This window comes from Perognathus longimembris, chromosome 1, assembly GCF_023159225.1.
Source record: "Perognathus longimembris pacificus isolate PPM17 chromosome 1, ASM2315922v1, whole genome shotgun sequence".
NCBI lineage: Eukaryota > Metazoa > Chordata > Mammalia > Rodentia > Heteromyidae > Perognathus > Perognathus longimembris.
The window spans coordinates 44870287-44892438 of NC_063161.1; the positions used below are offsets into that span (position 1 = coordinate 44870287).

Genomic DNA, 22152 nt, shown 5'->3' on the forward strand with positions numbered 1-22152 from the left:
GAGGATGCAGGGCAGGGAGCGGCCTATGAGGCCTCCCTGTTCCTTGGCCTCTGGCCTCTTGTCCCCACAACTGCGCAGTGTGATGGAAGATCAACAAGCACACAAACACAAAAGGAAAGTTTTGCGAGGTTCCTGCGGGACTCACTCTTTCCGGTTAGGGTGATTTATGCAATGAGGACATCTAGTTCACTCTGCAGCGCATCCCCTCAGTCGAAGCTGCCTTCCCAAGCCCAGCTGGGTGTGCAGAGGGCTCCGTAACCCTGAGCATGGCTCTCCCTAGTATTTATTTTACTTCCCCTCCCCTCCCCACCCCGCCCACACGGCTCCCTTAGACACAAAAACCCAAACAAATACAACATCACCAAGGAAAGACTTGTTTTTCTTTCCCTTCCACCCTCTCCCTCTCCCCACCTCTGTATTTTAAAATATAATTTTAAATTTCGATTTTCATTTCATTACAATTTCAATTCAGATTCTCCATCTCTGATACTCCTTGGCAAATCTCTCACCTCCCCTTCCTTCTCCTTTCTGGATTCAGACAGCTTGGGACTGACCTTGGCTGGCTATGCGATCGCAGAGGGCAGAGCTGGGGGCCCAGAGGACTGCTGGGTGTTTGGGCAGGGGAGGGGGTGGGTGTCTGCTGCTGTGGGTGGACTGCCTTCCTTGGTGATGATGATGGAGTGCTGTGTGGAGGAGGAGGAGGAGGAGGCCCGTGCACCGGCCCTGGCCTGGTCCTTCGGAAGGTAATGGACCACCACGCTCCTCAGCCGGTTTTGGAAGGTGGGGCTGAGGAAGTTGTACAGGATGGGGTTGGCGACGCAGTGCAGCATGGCGAAACAGTCGATGATGTCGTAGAAGAAGTAGAGCAGGTGAGCCAGGTAGCAAGGGAGAGAGACGTAGATCTCCTCCACGGTGATCACCAGCATCGTCACATGGTAGGGCAGCCAGCAGATGACAAAGACAGTAATGTAGCCACACACCAGCAGGCTGTAGCGCCAGCTTTCAGACCGGCCTTGTCTCCGGAGTCGGCAGGCCAGGAGCACATTGAAGATGGCGATGAGAGGGAAGGGCAACAGGAAGCTCAGGATGGTGGTGGACAAGGCCACCAGCTGAGTCCAGGTGCTGTATGTCTCCAAAGGTGCCATGAAGATGCATATGGGCTCAGAGCTCTCCAACAGCTGGATATGTACCACCTCTGGCAGTGGCATGATGGCTGCAAGGAACCAAACACCTGCGCACACAGCCCGTCGTATCCGATGCTGGTGGCGCTGCCAGATGGGAGAGTGACTGGTGACCGTGACATAGCGGTCCACACTCAGGCACATCAGGAAGAAGATGCTGCTGTACATATTGGCAAGGTAGAAGTAATGAGTGAAGCGGCAGAAAAAGCTACCCCAGAGCCAGGTGTAGTCCAGGGTGACCTCCAACATCCACACGGGCAGGGACAGGATGATGCACAGGTCTGCCACCGCCATATTGAAGATGTAGAGGTTTAGCAGCCCTGTCCGGCCTGAGTGGCGCCAGTTGACACATATCACCAAGAGATTCTCCACTAGCCCCACCACAAAGATGGCCAGGTAGAGGACAAAAAGGACCACCCGTTTGGTGTTCTCATTGAGCTCCAAGTGGCACTCGGACAAAGTGTGATTGAGAACATACAGCAGCTCCGTCCAGTTGTGGATCTCTCCAGGTTCATGGTGGGGCCCTGCAGTAGGGCCCTCCGAGGGGCTCGGCCCAGAGATGGGGTTGACTGACATCGGGACCAGCTAACACCTGTGGGAAGAAGGGTGTGTTGGAAGAGAAGGGGGGAAAGCCCAGGAACATGGGGATGTGAGGGGGGAGGGGGGGCAAGGGGGAGATTCTGGGGCTAAAGAGATAAGAAGGTTTCATGATCACACTGAGTAGGAACACTGTCTCTTCAGTGCTAGCAGGTTCCTGTGTTGTCCCATCTTGCTATTTAGACACCACACACACACACACACACACACACACACACACACACACACACACACACACACTTAAATTTGCCCCTGGGGAAAATCTCAGGATCCTACACAGGAAAGCCCTTTGTCTGCAAACCTTGACTCCATCCTATCTTTCCCAGGAGAGGGTGACACTCACCTGATTCTCCTCTGGCAGGTCCTGTGTAAGTGCAGGGCTGTCAGCTGCCAGGAGGCTTCAGGGGCTGTGGCTTTGGGGGTGGGGGGAGGACTGGCTTTGCTGCTGACTTCAGGGGCCGCCCTTCATCCGGGAAGTAGAGAAGTAGCTGCCAGTGGCTGAGGCAGGGGAAGAGAGGGCTGGAATTTTTCCTGCATTCTCCCAATCCAGCTAGAGGGGATGTCTCAGCAAAAGACCCAGCAATGGGGGTGGGGGCGCACTGGCTGCAAGCATTAAAGCCCAGATCTGTCACTCATCAGCTGCATGAATAGCCTCTTGAAGCCTCTGCAAAGTGGAGATCCTATAGTATCTACTAAAAGGGAGGTTGTGAGATTTAAATGAGCCATGGAGGTAAAGTGCTCAACACTCAGTGCTCAGCACAGGGACAGCCACAGCCAATGTCTTCCCCCAGATGAATAACTTACTTTCTCCCCACTCCCCCATTTATAAAGGCTCCCACTATAGTAGAACTGGAGGATGAGGTTGGAGCTCAAAACAAATCTGAAAAATAGGCTTTGTTGGATGGGGGAAGTACTGGGGTTTGAACTTAGCCCCAGGCTTGCTACGAAGGCACTCTACCACTTGAGTCACACCTCCAGCCCTTTTTGCTTTAGTTATTTGTCAGGTAGGGTCTCCAGTTTGTGAGACTTGGGCTAGGCTGGCCCTCAGACATCAATTCTCATACCTATAGTCTCCTGCAAAGCTTGGATGACAGGCTGAACCATAGTTATAATCTTTACCTCCTGAGTAGCTGGGATTATATAAATGACTTATCGTGCTCAGCCTAATAACTCTGGCACTCTTTTTTTGTAGCCAAAGTTAAAAACAACTTTAATAAATTTTTGTTCTATGATGACCTGTTAAAATTTCTTCCTACTTCCTAGGTGCACAGTATGTTTGTTGAATGAATACAGAACAAAAAAGATGTTTCTAGATTACATTTTTATAGAGTACACTGCTTAACAGGAGAAATGCAAGAAGTTGTGTGATTAAAAAGGATGGAAACAGGGAACTAACGATCCAAACAAGATCCCAATTCTAGCCAAGACTGAAACCCACGGTGAAATACAGAGCCTCTGGGGAACTGAACTTGGGGCTAGGAAAACATTCTGGCACTCTTACTGGCTCACATTCACCCTACCATCCCCTTTCCCACCTTTCTAGCTCTCCCACCTCATGTTGTGACTAGAGGTGAGACTATGAGGAAAGTCTGAATGTGGGAAGGAGTATATAGAGGAGGGGTGTCAGCTTCAGGGAGACTCCAGGATGGGGAGCGAAGAGAGAGGAGACTTTGCTTCTCCATGGGAGGGCATGGTATGTGGCTGAATAGATGAAAACTTGGAAAGGGACCAGACTTTTCTTCCTTTCTTGTGTCAGCTGAACTGCTGGACTCTTAGGCACTTGTTACCCCCATGGACCCTCAGGAGTTTCTCTGTGGTAGATTCCTTCATACTCTCTGGGACTCAGTGATTCGCCTGTCCCACACTAGCCACTGTATGTGGTAGAGCCACTAGCCACTGCCTGTGGTGGAGTCACTTGGACCTGGGATGCTGGGCTAAGGGTATACTGATAGATTTAATCAAACTGGATTCTCCTAACAAAGCCATCTCAAAGTGTATAATTCCCTGGCATTTAGTGCAGTCGTCGTATCATTGTGTATCTCTCACCTCTGCCTAGCCACTGAAAATTTTCATTACTCTAAAGAAAATCCTGTACCCATTTCTTTCCCTCTAGTCCCTGGCAACCACTATTTTGTTGTTGTTGATGGTGGTAATGGGGCTTGGACTGGGCCTGGGCACTGAGCTTTTTCACTCAAGGCTAATACTCTTGCACTTTGAACCACAGCTCTACTTCTGGCTTTTTTGTTGGTTAACTGGAGAGAAGAGTCTCGTAGACTTTCCTGCTGGGCTGGCTTTGAATGGTGATCTTCAGATCTCAGCCTCCTGAGTAGCTGGGTTTACATTGATGCCTGGCTTATACTGGCCTTCTTAACCCAGTTGACCTTCACAGTACCCTTGATGGAGAAGCTCAGCTGGGGTAAGTCCAGGGTGCATAGCACATACAGCCCTGTAGCACTTCCTGCATGTGTGGAACACAGAGTGATGCCCTTCCCCAGCCCATGATCCTGCAGAGCCTGATCTCCAGGGCAGCTGAGAGAGCTGGCAACCACCAGCCTGCCTTCTGTCTCCGTGGCTTTATATTCTCTGGGCATTTAATGTCTCTGAGGTTCATCCACACTGTAGCATGTGTCTGTACTTCATTTCCTTTTTTTGTCAGAGTAATATTCATATTGCATTTTGTGTATCTATTGAACAGAGGGATTCTTTTACGTTTGCTAATTAATATTTTTGGTGTTGTGGTACTAGGATTTGAACTCAGGGCCTTGTACTTGCAAAGGAGGCACTCCACCACTAAGCCACATCTCTAGCCCTTTTTCCTGATGATTATTTTCGAGGTAAGTTTGCAGTTCTTATACAGGTCCTTGCTTGGCCTGAAATCTTCCTATTTTAGGTTTCTTGTAGCTGGAATGACAAGAGGACATCACCATGTTCAGCTTCCCCTGGTTGAGATGGATCTTAAGCACTTTTCTGCCTAGACTGGTTTGTAAATGTGATCCTCCCAATATGTCTCCCTCATAGCTTTGGGTGACAGGCTAATATCACTGTACCCAGTTATAAGCTATGAATGGGTCTTGCAAAGTTTTCTGTCTGTGAGCTGGCTTCAAACCATTATCCTCCCATTGTGTTCTAACTACTATCCTCCCATTTGTAGCCTCCCTCCCAAGTAGCCAAGATTACTGGTATAGGCTATTGGTACTTGGCTTAACCTTTGTGTGATAAAATATACAAGTATTACTATTTTAACTATTTTATGAGGTACAATTCAGTGGCGTTAAATGCATTCATATTGAAGCCATTATCCCACCCATCTCCACAGAAGGGAACGTCTTACCTATTTTTTTTTTTTTTTTGCCGGTCCTGGGGTGCCTGGGCACCGTCCCTGTGCTCTTCAGCTCAAGGCTAGTGCTCTACCACTTGAGCCACAGTGCCACTTCTGGTTTTCTGGTGGTTAATTTGAGAAAAGAGCCTCCTGGACTTTCTGCCTGGGCTGGCTTTGAACTGTAGTCCTCAGATCTCAGTCTTCTGAGTAACTAGGATTACAGGCATGAGCCACTGGTGTCCAGCAGGGAACTCTTTGAATTTGTAGTGTGGGATGTGTGTGTGTGCACACGTGCACGTGTGTGCATGCACACATACCACACATGTATCAGCCCTGGGGCTTGAACTTGGGGTCTGGGCACTGGACACTGTCCTTGAACTTTTTTGCACAAGGCTCATGGTATACCACCTGAGTCATACAACTTAACTTCTGGCTCCACCACCCTCTTTCTCCAGTCTTGGGGTTTGAACTCTGGACCTGGATACTGTTCCTAAGCTTTGGTGCTCAAGGCTAGCACACTACTGCAGCTCCACTTCTGGCTTTTTGTTGGGGGGGTTGTAATTTAGTGGAGATAAGAGTCTCACACAATGATGAAAGTCAAATATGCAACTCATGGGTAGAGATGGGAAGGAGGGAATAGGAGAGAATGAGGGAACAGATGATACTATGTGAAAGGAAATATACTTATTACCTGACATATATAAAGGTATGTTACCTCTAAAACAACAATAAAGTGGAAAAAAAGAAAGAGTCTCACAGACTATCCTGCTTGGACTGGCTTCAAACTGCTATCCAAAGATCTCAGCCTCCTAAGTAACTAGGATCATAGGTATGAGCTACCAGCACCCAGCGATCACTTCTGGCTTTTTTGGTGGTTAATTGGAGATAAGGGTCTCATAGACTTTCCTGCCCAGACTGGCTTTGCAACTCAAGCCTCAGATTTTAGCCTATGGTATAGCTAGGATTACAGATGTGAGCTATAGGAACCTGCTTAAGTTTGCATTTTTCTTAAACCCTGCTTTTACCTATGAGATCACTTCTAGATAGAGACATTTATCATGAGCTATGACAAGTATGGCTTACTTTGATATCCCCCTTCATCTGCCTCACCTCTGCCCACCATAGCCCCTGCCTGTGCCCAACACCCACCATGCATCTGTAGCACTGGAAGTCATGTGGCTTTTCTGGCAGAGCCTCAGAGGGAAAGTGCTCCCACAGGAAGCAGTAAGTGAGAACTTTGCAGTTTTCGTGTGACCTTCTTTTGTGGGGTAGAAGACAGCTGAAAGGAGAAGGAGTGTGGGGAAAGGAAAGGGGAAGGGACTAGGGGTCATAAGGAGTTGCCAGCTGGGGAGTGTTTTCTTGAAGCAGCAGTTGTAGCCACCTTGAAACAATTCCTGGAAATTTACTTTCTCCCACCCCACACCCTAGTGCTTTAAAAAAAAAAATAGAGAGAGACCAGATATTGTGATCAACAACGGGAAAGGAAGGAGGGTACTAGAGAGGTGATAGCCAGCCAGAAGGAAGGCTGGCAGCTTTCCAAGGCTGGGTAGTGGGTAACAGGCTGGAGCTTAGACGATGGAGAAAAAGTGAATGAGGCTGTTCCCGAAACCTCCCCTGACTTTCCTCACCTGTGTAGCAGGGGAAGATGGATGGTGGAAAGGTCAAGGCCAAAGAATTTGGTATTTCTACACCCCGTTTTTAGCAGCACCTTTTAGTAGGTCACTGAGTGGAAAAGGCATGGGTGGCCATCCTACCAGGTGGGAGCCAGCCTATCTGAACAGCGGCCCTGGAAAAGGGTGACCTCGGCTTCCCAAAGAAGGGTGCACTACTCTCCATGGCTCATTGTGCTCAGCTCTTTCCTGACCACTCATCCTTCAGCAGACAGGGTGAATAATAACAAGTTTGGGGAACCAGATCTGATTTTGACACTTTGTGCCGTTAGCCAGTTGGCTGTGTGACTTTGAGTAAGTCACTTAACCTTTCAGGGTCTCAGCTTGCTTGTATACAAAGTGAAGACAATGATGACAGAGTATGGGCAAAGGATGCAAACATGAGCATGCCCTACCCTCACTGCTTTGATGTAATTAACCTCAAGACACTGCCTTGTAGTTCCATGGCCCGCCATCTTTCTCTGAGTTGGGTTGGTGCCCATTTCCTCATTGGCAGGTAAAACATTCTCAGTTGTCAGTATGAGTCAGGACAAAGGAGGGGTAACAACATTCATTGGACATCTACAATTTGTTTGATGTAGTTAAAAGGGAGATGAATTACCGTCTTTAATCCTCATGACAAGAATGAAGTGGCTACTATTACATGTGGGAACTTTACCAGGTCACCGTTAGTAATTCAATTAAGTCTCTAGTAAAGATTCTTAACTAGAATTCCTTGTGTTTAATAAAGCATTCCTTATGAGCCCCCTGCAAAGTACCATATAGGAAATTTTATGTTGTGAATGGGATGTATATTTTTAATGCAGATTTAGGGCCTTCATTCAGTTCTCAAAGAGGTCCATGATCACCCTTGAAGAGCTTCTAAAGAACATTCTTTATTATAAAGATGGGTAAGAAATTCAATGAATGTTAGGAATGAAGCCAGGTGTTATATTTTCACCTCTGCTAGATGTGAGGTACCGCCAGAAGGAAGACCGAAACACAGGACATAGTGAAGAGTTAGTCTCTCTCCTCAGGGAGCTGTCAGTCCAAAGCTCTGTGTTTGGCTCATTCAACACATGAGGGCTGGATGTGGTGCTATGCACCTATAATTCCAACTAGGTGAGAGGTGTAGATAGGGAGATCAAAGTGCAAGCCAGCCTTGGCAAGAAAACCCCAGATCTTAAGAAATATTAACGAAAGGAGAAAGGACTGTGGGTGTGGGTCAAAGTAGTTTACCTGTCTAGTGAGCACAATGTGTTGCTTTATTCAAATGAAAGCACTGTTTCAGGATTCCACTGGGACTTTGAGACTGATATTTTTCTTCTCTGTAAAATGACACTGATTGCTGAGACATGTGTAGAGCTGAGGAGGAAGGTGGTCCAGAGGTGTGGTTTCACGTCTACAACCCTTCTCTGGCTGTGTGGGTGAGGTGACCTCTTAGGGTTCTGAGCTCCATGGACAGAAATTATAGGTGCTGTGCCAGGTTTCACCTGGGGCTGTGAGCCACAGGCCTGGCCTGGTATAAGGAGACCCACACGAACACAGTCTGATATACTTAGAATGCCAAGTCCTCTCTACTCCTTCCCAGGCCTCTTTCCCTAAGGAGGAGGTCTAGTCTAGTGGATCTGACCAGGGACTGGAGCTCAGGCCTGTTGTTGTATGTGGGCACCACTAGGAAAAAAAATACGATTTCTCTTATCATTATGCTGGCCTTTCTAAGGACAGAGAGTCAGTAACCATCCCCCCTCCCCCCTTTCTTCCTCCCAGATCTCCCATTTCTGACAAGAAGGGGTCTGTCTTTTTAGATTTGAGTTTTTCTGTCTGGCTTACAATGGTGTTACATGCCCTGGAGGGCTAGGAACAGGTTTGCATCAGTAACTCATGTTCTTGACAGCCAGCACTGTTTTCCTCCTTTTGAGGAGGGGGGCGGGGTAGGGGTTCTGAAAGGCTCCAGAGAAAGGACAGCATAATAGCAGAAAGAGTGATATTAAAGGAATGGACTGGAGTCCATCCAGCCCAAGTGGCAGTTCCCAAGCCAACACCAGGGCCAAGACTGCAATACCTCAAATTAACCAGCAGGGGACATGACGCTTCTCCAGCAGGAAAAATCTCTCCTTTATACTCTACTTCATCTTCACTTAAGTAAGTGACAGAATTTTGGGTAGAAGTGAACAGTAGGGGAAATGCTGGCTCCTTTTCCCTTGGCTCCCTACCCCTCTTTATCCTGCCCTCTGAGAACCAAGGGTATATTAAACAGTCTCTGGCACTGTCTGGTCTCTAGAGGGGAAGCCCTCTCCTCTGTGCCCATACAGAGCCCTTCATGCCTGGCTGAGGATCAAGACACCTTGCTGTCTCTGTAGTCCTTGTTCAACTTTTAGATCATCGGTGTCTGAAAGGGAACAGATTCTCAGTGTGTGACCAGAAAGTGAGGACAAACAACAGGAGAGCAAAAGGCATGAGATAGGTACCTGGGACTGGTGCTTCACAACTCAGTCCTCATGTAGGAAGACTGATGCCAAGGTGCTGTGAGATCTCAGTAGGAGAGGTAGACAGATAGAGGGTTGCACCGCATGCAATTTACTGAGGACTTGTGACCAGAACTATGGCCCTAGATGATAATAATTTGCACCAATCTGGATCAGAAAGAGAGATCTGTGTATATGGGTTAGGACAAAATTAATGCCGTCCTGGCTGGAAACCCTTTAGCTTAAGCTGATATCAAGGAGCCAAGCAAATCCCTACAGTCAGGGATCTATACGGAACTCTACACGTTTTATCTGAGCCAGGTGCCTGAGGCTCATGCATACATTCCTAGCTACTCAGAAGACAGAGATCTGAGGATTGCAGTTTGAAGCCGGTCCAAGTAGGAAAGTCTGGGAGACTCTTATCTCCAATTAACCAGCAAAAACTCAGAAGAGTTAGAATGGTAGAATGCTGCCCTTGAGCAAAAATAGCTTAGTGACAGTGCCCAGGCCCTGGGTTCAAGCTCTAGTGCTAGCACACAAAAGGAACTTTTATCTATAGTTTGCTGGGAAAGTATGTGGGGAAAAATGGTTAGGGTAATTAGTGGCAATTACAACTGAGGTCCATGCAGGTTGCAAAAGATCGTCTTCAGGAGGTAGAAGACACTGTCTTTCGCTTCCAATATCTCTGAAAGTTTGGTTCCCCATTTTCTTTTTCCTCCCTTTCTTTACTTCTCAGGTCAGATTCCCTGTTTAAGGTCCCTTACTCTCTCTTTCCAGACAACTACTACACCAGGAAGGCACTTAAGTCTTCTGGCCCACACATTTGTCTTTTTCCTATTGTTCTGCAGAGAATGACAGGGACTTCATTTTCGGAAGAGTGATTCTGGGTGCAAAACCTGAGGAGAAACCCCACATTCTAAAGATTTCACTCTGTGTTTTGGTTCCAAGATTTGGTTCTCATTAATACCTAATGTGTAAAGAAAGTCCATGATGAGTGTTAGCATGCAAGGCACACACAGGCAGTCTGAGTCTGGAACTTGGTCAGAGTAGGACATGTGGTATATGGAGTATGTGAGTTCCTGTGTGGGCAGAAGAAATCACAGAGGACTCAATGAATTAGGAAAGCGTGGTTCTGCACGCACGTGGCCATAACTTGGCACTTAACTTATCCATAAGATCAAAAGCAGTTCAAAGAGCAGGAAGGTGAGGCAAGTTAAAAACTGAAAAAAAAAAAGTTCCACAGGGTCAATGATCAGCTTTATGACAGGAGTCTACCTGCAGTCGCTGGCTTCCCAATAAAGACTCCTGACTCCACCTCTCGAAAAAAAAATTAATAAATTAAGAGTCAATGATCAGGTAGGAATGTGAGAACTCCGTGCCAGAGACTGATAGGCTGCCCTGCCTACCACAGCTCTCTGTGTGTTTATTGCCAGACTTGTTTTGCCTCGTTGTGTCTGCACTTGTCTTCTGAAAAGCCATGTGGCTCTACCTGGTGGCCCTTGTGGGCCTTCACTACCTGCTGCGCTGGTACCGAGAGAGGCAGGTGGTGAGCCACCTCCAGGACAAGTATGTCTTCATCACAGGCTGTGACTCGGGCTTCGGGAACCTGCTGGCCAGACAGCTGGACATGCGAGGCTTGAGGGTGCTGGCTGCATGTCTGACAGAGAAGGGGGCTGAGCAGCTGAGGAACAAGACGTCAGAAAGGCTGGAGACCGTGATCCTGGATGTCGCCAAGGCAGAAAGCGTGGCTGCAGCCACCCAGTGGGTGAAGGAGCGTGTGGGAGACAGAGGTACTGCCTGCGTGTCTGTTGGTTTCTTTTCTCTGTGAACAGAAGACTTCTGGGTGCTCCCTAGCAGGACTCCTTAGAGGTCTGGGGAAGCTTGAAATAATGGGAACTTTCCTCCTCTCCCAGCATGTCTGTGTGAGCTCCCTTTTTCCTCCTGCCCTCTTCCATTCTTGGATCTCTCTAGTCTTGGTAACAGAATGTTCTAGAGAGAATTGATTCTCCAAGATTTCTTTTTGTTCTTTGCCTTTCTTGAAAGTCTGAACTGCTGGATGCTGAGTGCCAGGTTGGAGAGGAGGGCCCTGTGGCCCCGGGGCGCAGGGAGCTGTGGGTGCAGTGAGCTGTGGGTGCAGCTGGCATTGCAGCTGCTGGAGCTGGATTCATGCCTCGGCACTATAACTTGTTCTTACCGGCCACCTCTCATCCCCATCCACGCCAGAGCTAAGACCATGCTCCGTTCACAGCAGAACAGGACAACACTAGGACAGGGGTTGTTTTCTCTCCTTCCTTCCTTCCTTTCTTCCTTCCTTCCTTCCTTCCTTCCTTCCTTCTTTCCTTTCTTTGTTTCTTCCTTTCTTTCTTCTTCCTTTCACTATAGTATCTATGTTTTTCTGGGATAAGAAAAGAACATTAATTATTTCTATCTAAGAATAAATATAAAATATGATTGTTGTTGAAAATCTTGGAATGGGGGCTGGGGATATGGCCTAGTGGCAAGAGTGCTTTCCTCGTATACATGAGGCCCTGGGTTCAATTCCCCAGCACCACATATACAAAAAATGGCCAAAAGTGGCGCTGTGGCTCAAGTGGCAGAGTGCTAGCCTTGAGCAAAAAGAAGCCAGGGACAGTGCTCAGGCCCTGAGTCCAAGCCCCAGGACTGGCCAAAGGGAAAAAAAAAAATCTTGGAATGTATGAAGTCATAACAAAATTCACCTAAACTTTTACCTGTCAGAGAGAAATGCTATCAATATTGTGACCCATGTGGGAATTATATTTTTTATTTAGTAAGTTCGATTAGTTGTTTTTTTCCCCCCATATTTTGGTGCCCATATTAGGGCTTGACCTCAGGGCCTAGTGTTGTCTTTTAGCTTTTTCACTCAAGGAGGAAACTCTACCACCTGAGCCATAGCTCTACTTCCTGCTTTTTCGGTGGTTACTTAGAGATGAAAATCTTAAGAACTTTCTTCCTGCCTGGCTGGCCTCAAACCACAGTCCTCAGATCTCAGCCTCCTGAGTAGCTACAATTATAAATGTGAGACACTGGTGCCTGGTGGGATTATATGTAACTCATAGTTTGTACCTTATTCTTTTCATTAAAAAGGGGGGCTGGGCACCAGTGGCTCACGCCTGTAATCCTAGCTACTCAGGAGGCTGAGATCTGAGGATTTGAGGTTCAAAGCCAGCCTGGGAAGGAAAGTCCATGAAACTCTAATCTCCAATTAACCACCAGAAAACCAGAAATGGTACTGTGGCTCAAATGGTATAGTGCTAGCCTTGAGCTAAAGAGCTTAAGAAGAGTGCCTAAGCTCCCCCTACCAGACTTCAAGATCCACGATTGACCCCCTCCCCCAGAAAAGGTTAGGGGGCAAGGAGAGGCTAGGGATGTGGCTTAAATGAAGTTCAACCCCAGTACTACCACCAAAAATATTAATAAACAAAACAACAATAGGCTGGTTTCTAGTAGTTAACACCTATAATCCTAGCTACTCAGGTGGCTGAGATCAGAGGATCACAGTTCATAGTCAGCCCAGGCAGGAAAGTCCATAAAACTCTTATCTACAATTAATCACCAAGAAAAAAAAAAGCTGATAGTGGAGCTATGACTCAAAGTGGTAGAGCACTAGCTTTGAGCAGAAAAGCTCAGGGACAGTGCCCAGGCTCTGAGCTCAAGCCCCAGAACAGGCATACACACACACACACACACACACACACACACACACACACACACACACACACGCGCGCGCGCGCACACACACACACATACGTATGAACAAATTTGTCACCTAATGAAAATGTCTTCAGATAATAGTATTGAATGATTTAGAACAGTCCAGACTTTGACAGAATCCTACTTAATTTTTTGTTTTGCAGTTGTGGGGCTTGAACTATGGGCCTGGGCACTGTGGGCTAGCACTCTGCTATTTGAGCCACAGTGCCACTTCTGTTTTTCTGGTGGTTAATTGGAGATATGAGTATCATGGACTTTCCTGTCCAGGCCGGCTTTGTACCGTGATCCTCAGATCTCAGCCTCCTGAGTATCTTGGATTATAGGCGTGAGCCACTGGCACCAGGCCACACTTAATTTATTAAAACATCTCTAGTGGTTGGATGCAGGAACTGTTTTGCACATTTTTAAGTTGTTTTATTGTGTGTGTGTGTGTGTGTGTGTGTGTGTGTGTGTGTGTGTGTGTGCCAGTTCTGGAGCCTTTATCTCAGAATCTAGTCACTGTCTCTGAGCTTTTCTGCTCAAAGCTAGCACTCAACCACTTCAGCCATAGCTCCATTTCTGGCTCAGTCTGGCTGGCTTTGAACCATGATCCTCAGCTCTCAGTCTCTTGAGAAGCTAGGGTTATGGGTGTGAGCTACTAGCACCTGATTGCTTTTAAGTTTTTGTTGTTGTTTTTTGTTTTGTTTTTTTGCCAGTCCCTGGGCTTGAACTCAGGGCCTGGGCACTGTCCCTGAGCTTGTTCTGCTCATGGCTAGCACTCTACCACTTCCAGGTTTTTTTGTTTATGTGGTACTGAGGAATCAAACCCAGAGTTTCATGCATGCTAGGCAAGCACTACCACTAAACCACACTCCCTATGGTTTTAAATTTTTGAGACAAGTCTTGCTATATAGCTAGGCTGGACTCAAACTTGAGACCCTCATCCCTCAGCTTCTCCACGGCTGGGATTGTAGGCATGCATTACATATCCAGCTCATTTCTTACTTTTTATTGTCATAAATGGCATCTTAGTAAACTTGTACTTGCTTTTTTTTTTTTTTTTTGGCCAGTCCTGGGCCTTGGACTCAGGGCCTGAGCACTGTCCCTGGCTTCTTCCCGCTCAAGGCTAGCACTCTGCCACTTGAGCCACAGCGCCGCTTCTGGCCGTTTTCTGTATATGTGGTGCTGGGGAATCGAACCTAGGGCCTCGTGTATCCGAGGCAGGCACTCTTGCCACTAGGCTATATCCCCAGCCCCTTGTACTTGCTTTAATCTCTTTAAACTGGTGTCTGGCTTTCCAAAATGATTCCACAAAGATCAGTGAGCTAGGATGGGAGATCAGGAAAGGGATGAGAGAACAGCACTGTGGAAGAAAGGGAGCATTTTGGAGTAAGAGGCAGAGCTTGCCTGCTGGAGGTGGACCAGGAAGTCCTGTCTCCTCCCTGAATCTGCCCTTTGCATTTTGCAAGTGCTTCTTGCTAGTTACTCAGTATCTCTATAGGAGAAGTTTCAAGGTCAGTTTTCTGAGGACCAACACAGCACAGTTTTCTAAATTCTCCCCAGACTGGGTCTTGGAGTCTCTATTCCCCATTCAAGTTTCACCTAGATATAAGTCTTGCCTTTTCTTCCTTTTTCCCTCCTGTATTTTTCTTTTTCCTTTCTCTTTTCTTTCCTCTCAATGGATAGTGAGGCTTACTCTGTATATGCTGCCTAGAAAAATCTGGAAGTAAAAGAAAAAAATGTCTAGAAGGATGACATGAGTGCATAAAACCCCTCATATAGTTTGTGTTTCCAGAGTAATGGATGTCCATTATCTCCTGCACACATACCTGCTTTGAAGTGATTGCCTGTTCCCACTGGGGCAGTGGGCTGGGCCAGGAAGAGTCACAACAGGAGGACGGAACAGGATCCCTAGCTACTCAGGAGGCTGAGATCTGAGGATTGCGGTCCAAAGACAGCCTGGGCAGACAAATCTGAGAGGCTCTTATTTCCAATTAACCAGCAAAAAGCCAGAAGTAGAGTTACAGCTCAAGTGGTAGGGTACCAGCTACCAGCCTTGAGTGATAAAGCCAAGCGAGAATGTGAGGCCCTGAGTTCAAGCCACAGTATCAACACACACACACACACATACACACACACACACACACACACACACACACACACCAAAAGCAAAAGGAGGAAGGTATAGATTTGTCAGTCACACCATCCAGAATCTGCACATACAGCCTCAGCCTCATCTATTTGTTCTACTCGCTCCCAGTCTAACACCTGTCAACATGTTCTGCATTGGGTTGAGTGGGAATGTGAGCCAGAACTGTGTCCACCCTGCCAAAATCTAACACAATGTCATTCTCTCTCTTATCTTCACACTGTCCCAAGGACTCTGGGGCCTGGTGAACAATGCGGGCATCTGCCTTCCCTCTGGCCCCACTGAGTGGCTGAACAAACAGGACTTCATAAAAATTCTCGATGTGAACCTGGTGGGAGTGATCGAGGTGACTCTTAGCATGCTTTCCTTAGTGAAGAAGGCAAGGGGCCGTGTGGTCAATGTCTCCAGCATCATGGGCCGGATTGTGCTTTGTGGTGGTGGCTACAGCATCTCCAAGTATGGCGTAGAGGCCTTCTCAGACTCCCTCAGGTACTGGGCAGAGATGGAATATCCTGGGGGAGCCTTTGGCAAGATGTCTTCCATTACAGCTTTGGAAGCTTTGATTTGGAGAGCCTTCTTTTTCAAGTTGTTGTGACTCTACCTTCCTTGTTCTGGTCATCATCTGGTCTTGTTAGGTCATCATTTATTGGGAACCATCTTTCCAAGTCCTGGTTACAGGGAGGGCTCCCAGGCCTGGGTTCACTTACACTCACCCTGCCCTAGATGAGGATCTGTAGTTGAAGAGCCTCTGAGCAGAATGGGAACTGAGATAATTTGGGCCCAGAGCCCAGCCCCATGACCTCAGATTCAGAGAGTCCTTGAGGTGGGCTGAGCATCCTGCTCAGTTCAACAGATCCATGTGGAATTCTTGTTTGAACACACAATAACTGTCCTTGAGCTCAGCAATAGGGTTCTGTTTCTGACCTAAAATCCCTGGCAGCTGGACAAGGGAGGAACAAGATAGACAGAGCCATCATTGCCATTATTTACATTGGTTGTGACCAAGGCAGCTGTGGCGATCATAGTAACCAACAAATTTCTGGAAGGTCCTACAGAAGGGGTATGAGCCAAGAACTTGGTAAAGAAGGGTGGAAAGAAAGTGTCATGTGTGAGAAAATGTCATCAGCCCAGAACCAGTGGGAGCTTTACTGTCAGTGCTGTTGGAGTTCCTTGGGGAAAGCTGAGACCAGGCCTGACAGAAAGGAGACTGGTCAGAAGGGCTTCCCCACAGGGATGTAAAGCATGCTGTTGGGAAGGCAACCTCTGACTTGGGCCAATCAACATCCAAGTAGCATACTGGCCACAGGGCACATGGATGGTGGCTCTGAGTGGCAAGGAGTGAAGATGAAGGAAAGAGATGCTGCCTAGAAGATAGTGTCAAGAGCCCAGCTGAGAACTTCCTGGGGTAGGAGTGGGGAAGGAGGGCCCAAGGAGTACAGAGCTTGTGACATGGGCCAAGCCTGGTTGTCCATTAGGTATAAAGGAAATGGTAGGAGGTAACTCTTAAATTGGTGGGTAGGATTTAGAGCTGCTCTATGCAATATAGTTGCAGTGATATTCAAATGTGCAGGTGCAATGACTTCTTTATAACTTTTAGTCTCAAGTCTCAAGCTTTTGAACTTTTCTCTCCCAGTCTTTCATTGGATCGTTATTGTATTATTTCTGTGTTGTTGTTGTTGCTCCTCTGAAATCCTTGTTTTCTACCTAATTGTCTTGCAGGAGGGACCTCTCCTATTCTGGGATGAAGGTGGCTATTATTGAACCTGGTTTCTTCAATACTAACTTAACCAAAAGTGATCCATTTTTGGAAGACACCAAGGAGCTATGGAACAGGGCCAGCTCAGAGATCAAAGAGACCTATGGCGAGGAATTTCTGGCATCCCGTAAGTGAGCTGTGGACAGTGGGGAAGCTTGAACCCTTACCTTGAATCCTTAGTCTATTATAAGTGCCTCTGAGAGTATATGATTTGCCACGGGAGAGTTCCTTTGTATCATGTGGGCAATCATTGACCTAAGACAGGAGCCTGGCTTCCCAGAAGCTGGGATTGGAAAGTGAAGCCAGACAGACAAGACTGCACATGCATATGAGCTATATGGTGTGGCTGCTTTCCATCTGCTTAACTTGCCTTCTATTAAGGATAGAGAACTTTGGTTGATGCCCTGCTCACATTGCCAGGACCTGAGTCAGAGTGTGGAACAATTGCTCCTTGAGCATGGGTTCTGGTACTTCCAGAGTATTGGGATAGATTAGGTTTGGACTTGGCTTCCTAGGGTGGGAGGTGGGAGGTCTTAAGAGACCCTTTCCTCCCACCACTAGTCTCAGAGCAGGAGTGGTGGGAGGAAGATGGATACCTGAATCATTTTCTTCTTCTCTCCAGATCTGAAAAACCTTGCATCAATGCCCCAAAAGTGCACAAAGGACCTGTTCTTGGTGACAGACTGCATAGAGCATGCTCTGATTGCCTGTCACCCTCGCACTCGCTACTCAGCTGGCTGGGATGCCAAGTTCTTCTACCTCCCCATGAGCTATTTGCCTACCTCCCTAGTGGACACCATAATCAGCTGGAGTTCCATAAAGCCAGCCAAGGCCTATGAAGCCAACAGTTAGGTGTACAGTTGAGGGAAATTGGGTTGGGTACTATGAGGGAGGGGACACTTCAGGGGAAGGGAGAGCACTGTCAGGTCAGGAAAGCTCCTATCCTACCTTCTTCATCCAAAGAATCCTGCTGAGATATTTATTCTTCAAGACTTCAAGATAACCAGGCACCAGTGGCTCACACCTATCTATAGTCCTAACTATTCAGGAGGCTGAGATCTGAAGATCACAGTTTAAAACCAGTGTGGGCAGGAAAGTCCAAGAGACTCTTATCTCCAATTAGCCACCAAAAAGTCAGAAGTATAGCTGTGGCTTAAGCACTAGAGTCCTAACCTTGTGCAAAAAAAGGCTAAGGGACAGTAACCAGGCCCTGAGTTCAAGCCTCAGTACTGACACAAAAATTTTTTTTAAAAGCCTAATGAGTTTAGGAAAAGGGAATCAAGGAATAGGAATAGGGATTCTACTGCACTCACTGAAACCAGTGGACTTAGGCAGCTACCCAAAGCTCTGCACATCATGGCGTATTATGGGTAACCCACATAGCTTCAAATATTGTGGCAGATTCCCAACAGTCTGTTCTGATCCTACCCTCCTCCTCGGGGTATGCATTGGCCCTGGCTAGTTTATACCTTTGCACAATGTGGAATGGCCGAGAGATATGCTTCTTCTGAAATTTTAATTGGCACCACTAGCCATCCATACTAATCAGGCCTTGAGTGGCAGATCAGTAGGTACTACTATCAGTAAGCATTGGCTAGAAGGTAGTATTCCTAGTAGGAATCCTACCAGATGATACAGAAACCGATTTCTTTCCTAGTTCCTCCTTCCCTTCTTTCTTTTCTTTTTCTCTCTCTCTCTATCTCTTTCTTTCTTACTTACTTTCTTTCTTTCTTTCTTACTTTCTTCCTTCCTTCCTCCCTCCCTCCTCTCTCTCTCTTTCTCTCTCTCTCTTTCTCTTTCTCTCTCTTAGGTTTGAACTAAGGGCCTCATACTTGCTAGGCTGGTGCTCTACCACTTGAATTACGCATATAGTAAAATTAATTTTGGAAAAAGGCATTAAAACTTTTATTTTTTTATCCTTAAGTAGTTGTACAAAGAGGTTTCAACTCAACATGTCAATTTAAAAGTGCATTGCATCTTGATGAATGTGTGACACCCCTTGCATCGTTCTCTTCCTCCCATCTCTCCCAACCCCCATTCATCACCTCAAGTTGCCTAGTTCCATTTTCACCTGTGTTCATCCGATTGTTATGACTATATTTGCCCACCCTCTCTCCCATCATTCATCAGCCCCCTCCCCATCCTCACTGCCTTCTGACTAAACATGTTTCAGTTTCCTCAATAAAACCATTTTTTAAATGTCTTAAAACCATAGCTGTCTTTTGATTACTTTTGTTTTAGAATTAACAATCAGGGGCTGGGGATATAGCCTAGTGGCAAGAGTGCCTGCCTCGGATACACGAGGCCCTAGGTTCGATTCCCCAGCACCACATATACAGAAAACGGCCAGAAGCGGCGCTGTGGCTCAAGTGGCAGAGTGCTAGCCTTGACCAGGAAAGCCAGGGACAGTGCTCAGGCCCTGAGTCCAAGGCCCAGGACTGGCCAAAAAAAAAAAAAAAAAAAAAAAAAAAAGAATTAACAATCAGAATTTCATTCATGCCCAGGGAATGGCATAGAGGAACAGAGGATGTGGACCAGTGGAGAGTCTGGTGACTTCATGGAGGCCAGGAAGAGAGAGCTGACCTGAGATGGAGTTGGGATGGGGGAGTCACATTACCCCTGCGCTCTCTCCGAACCTAGCATTTCCCAGAAGGCAAGGGCAATTTTTTTTCTCTCTCTCTTCCAGGATTTCCTGGCTCATAGGATTAGGCAAAGGAATAGACAAGCAAGGAGATGTCCAGAAGGGACTAGCAGGCCCCAGCACTTTCCTGGGAACTAAAGCCCTCCTCCCCTCATCTGTACCCTCTTTGAAGCTCTCAAGTGACTGGCCCTCCTTTGAAGTTATGCAATTCTTTTTTTATAATTTCCTTTATTTATTAATTGAACACAAATTTTTTTGACAAGGTGTTGTGCAAAAAGGGTACAGTTACATAGTAGGGCAGTGTGTACATTTCTTGTGATATCTTACACCCTGTTTTTCTATCCATTCTCTAGGTCAGGTAGACATATATACAATATACAATGTATCAAGAACATATACAGTAGCCACGTGGCCACGCCCAAGAAAGTTTGCCTAGGGCTTTAAATGTAATGTCAATATTAGACCATAGGTCGACAGTAGTCTTATATGAATGTACATACATAGCTTTTGAGCTATTGTATTCCCCTGAGAGGTCAATTTTTGACCTTTATATGTTGAGTAATTGTTTGGTTTTAGTTACATACTGTTGGGTCACTGCCCCAATCCTGTGGGGAATACTATTTGACAAGCAGTTTTTGGTTTCACAGACTTGGTCTCTACTGTCTCTCCATCTCCCTTTGTTAACAGTCATATATCAGGGAGATCATGCCCCTTTGTTTTCTGTGTTCTAGGCTTGTCTCGCTCAACATTATTTGTTCGAGTTCTGACCATTTCCCTGCGAATAACAATATTTCACCATTCCTAATCGCTATGTAGTATTCCATTGTGTATAAGTACCATATTTTTTGGATCCATTTGTCTGTGGAGGGGCATCTGGGTTGTTTCCATATTTTAGCTATTGTGAATTGTGCCATAATAAACATGGAAGTACAAATGCCTTTTTGATATCTTGGATTTTGCTGTTTAGGATAGATGCCTAGGAGTGGTATGGCTGGGTCATAGGGTAGGTCTATATTGAGCTTTTTGAGAAACCTCCATACTGTTCTCCAAAGTGGTTGTACTAATTTGCACTCCTACCAACAATGGAGAAGGGTTCCTCTTTCCCCGCACCCCCTTCAGCATTTGTTATTGCCTGAGTTCACAGTACAGGCCATTCTAACTGGGGTGAGGTGGTATCTCAGGGTTGTTTTTATTTGCATTTCCTTTACTAGCAGGGATGTTGAGCATTTCCTCATGTGTTTCTTTGCCATTTTTGTACCTTCTCTTGTGAAGTCTCTCTTTAGCTCTTTTGCCCATTTCCTAATAGGTTTATTGGGCTTGGAGGGGCTTAGTTTTTTGAGTTCTCTGTAGATGACAGATATCAGGCCTTTGTCTGTTGCTGTGCTGGTAAATATTCTTTCCCATATCGTTGGCTGTCTTTCTGTTTTGGTGGCTATATCCTTAGCTGTGCAGAAACTTTTTAATTTGTAGTAGTCCCATTTGTCGAGTCTTTCCCCTATTTGTTGTGCCCTTTGGACTACATTCAGGAAGTTCCTTCCTGTGCCTATAAGTCCTAGCATCTTTCCTACTCTGTCCTTCAGTAGTTTCAAGGATTCAGGTCTGATGTTGAGGTCCTTGATCCATTTTGAGTTGATCTTGGTGCATGGTGATAGGCTTGGGTCTACTTTGAGTTTTCTGCATATGGCTGCCCAGTTCTCCCAGCACCAGTAGTTGAAGAGGCTATGTTTATTCCATTGTATGTCTTTAGCTCCTTTGTCAAATATCACCTGGCTGTAAGAGTGCGGTTTTATTTCTGGATCTTCAATTCGAATCCATTGGTCTTCCGATCTGTTTTTATACCAATACCATGCTGTTTTTGTTATGATGGCCTTGTAGTAGAGCTTGAAGTCTGGTAGTGTGATACCTCCTGCACTATTTTTTTTTTGCCTAGAATTGCTTTGGCTATTCTAGTTTTTTTGCTGTTCCATATGAATTTATGGATTGGTTTCTCTATTTCAGTGAAGAATGTGGCTGGGATTTTGATAGGTATTGCATTGAATTTGTATAACAATTTGGGCAATATGGCCATTTTCACTATATTGATTCTGCCTACCCATGAGCATGGGAGGTCTTTCCATCTCCTTGTGTCTTCTTTGATTTCCCTTATTAGATTTTTATAGTTTTCATTAAATAGGTCCATCACATCCTTGGTTAAGTTGATCCCTAGGTATTTTATTCTTTTTTTGGCTACTGTAAATGGGATTGTTTGCATAATTTCCTTTTCTGTTTGTCTATTGCTGGTGTACAGAAAAGCTGCTGACTTTTGTGGATTGATTTTGTATCCTGCTACTTTGCCAAATTGGTTTATTAGGTGTAGGAGTTTGGATACTGAGTTTTTTGGGTCCTTCAGATATAAGATCATGTTGTCTGCGAATAGGGATAACTTGATTTCTTCCTTGCCGATGTGGATCCCTTTGATGTCCTCCTCTTGCCTTATTGCTATGGCTAGGGATTCCAGCACTATGTTGAACAGAATTGGGGAGAGTGGGCATCCTTGTCTTGTTCCTGAGTTAACGGGAATGATTTAAGTTTCTCTCCATTTAATATGATATTAGCAGTTGGTCTGTTGTATATGGCTTTTATTGTTTTGAGGAATGTTCCATCTATTCCTGTTCTCTCCAAAGCTTTTAATAAGTATGGAT

General features: G+C 46.2%; 2 protein-coding genes across 2 annotated transcripts; one reads left to right on the forward strand and one right to left on the reverse strand.

Moving 5' to 3' along the window:
• Positions 1–400: 400 nt before the first annotated feature.
• On the reverse strand, positions 401–2266 carry Gpr182 (G protein-coupled receptor 182). The gene is made up of 2 exons (XM_048349949.1): positions 2122–2266; positions 401–1773 (listed from the first exon to the last, which is right to left on the reverse strand). The coding sequence occupies exon 2, from the start codon at positions 1755–1757 to the stop codon at positions 564–566; it is 1194 nt and encodes a 397-aa protein (XP_048205906.1). The 5' UTR covers positions 1758–1773; positions 2122–2266; the 3' UTR covers positions 401–563.
• An 8392-nt stretch (positions 2267–10658) lies between these two features.
• Rdh16 (retinol dehydrogenase 16) lies at positions 10659–17901 on the forward strand. The gene is made up of 4 exons (XM_048349957.1): positions 10659–11004; positions 15305–15563; positions 16794–16957; positions 17453–17901. The coding sequence occupies exons 1-4, from the start codon at positions 10692–10694 to the stop codon at positions 17680–17682; spliced, it is 966 nt and encodes a 321-aa protein (XP_048205914.1). The 5' UTR covers positions 10659–10691; the 3' UTR covers positions 17683–17901.
• Positions 17902–22152: the final 4251 nt, after the last annotated feature.

Coding starts and splice junctions, on each gene's coding strand:
- Gpr182 (XM_048349949.1), bottom strand. CDS start 1,757: ATGTCAGTCAACCCCATCTCTGGGCCGAGCCCCTCGGAGGGCCCTACT.
- Rdh16 (XM_048349957.1), top strand. CDS start 10,692: ATGTGGCTCTACCTGGTGGCCCTTGTGGGCCTTCACTACCTGCTGCGC. Junction 15,564..16,793: donor GCCTTCTCAGACTCCCTCAG/GTACTGGGCAGA, acceptor ATTGTCTTGCAG/GAGGGACCTCTCCTATTCTG. Junction 16,958..17,452: donor CGAGGAATTTCTGGCATCCC/GTAAGTGAGCTG, acceptor TCTTCTCTCCAG/ATCTGAAAAACCTTGCATCA.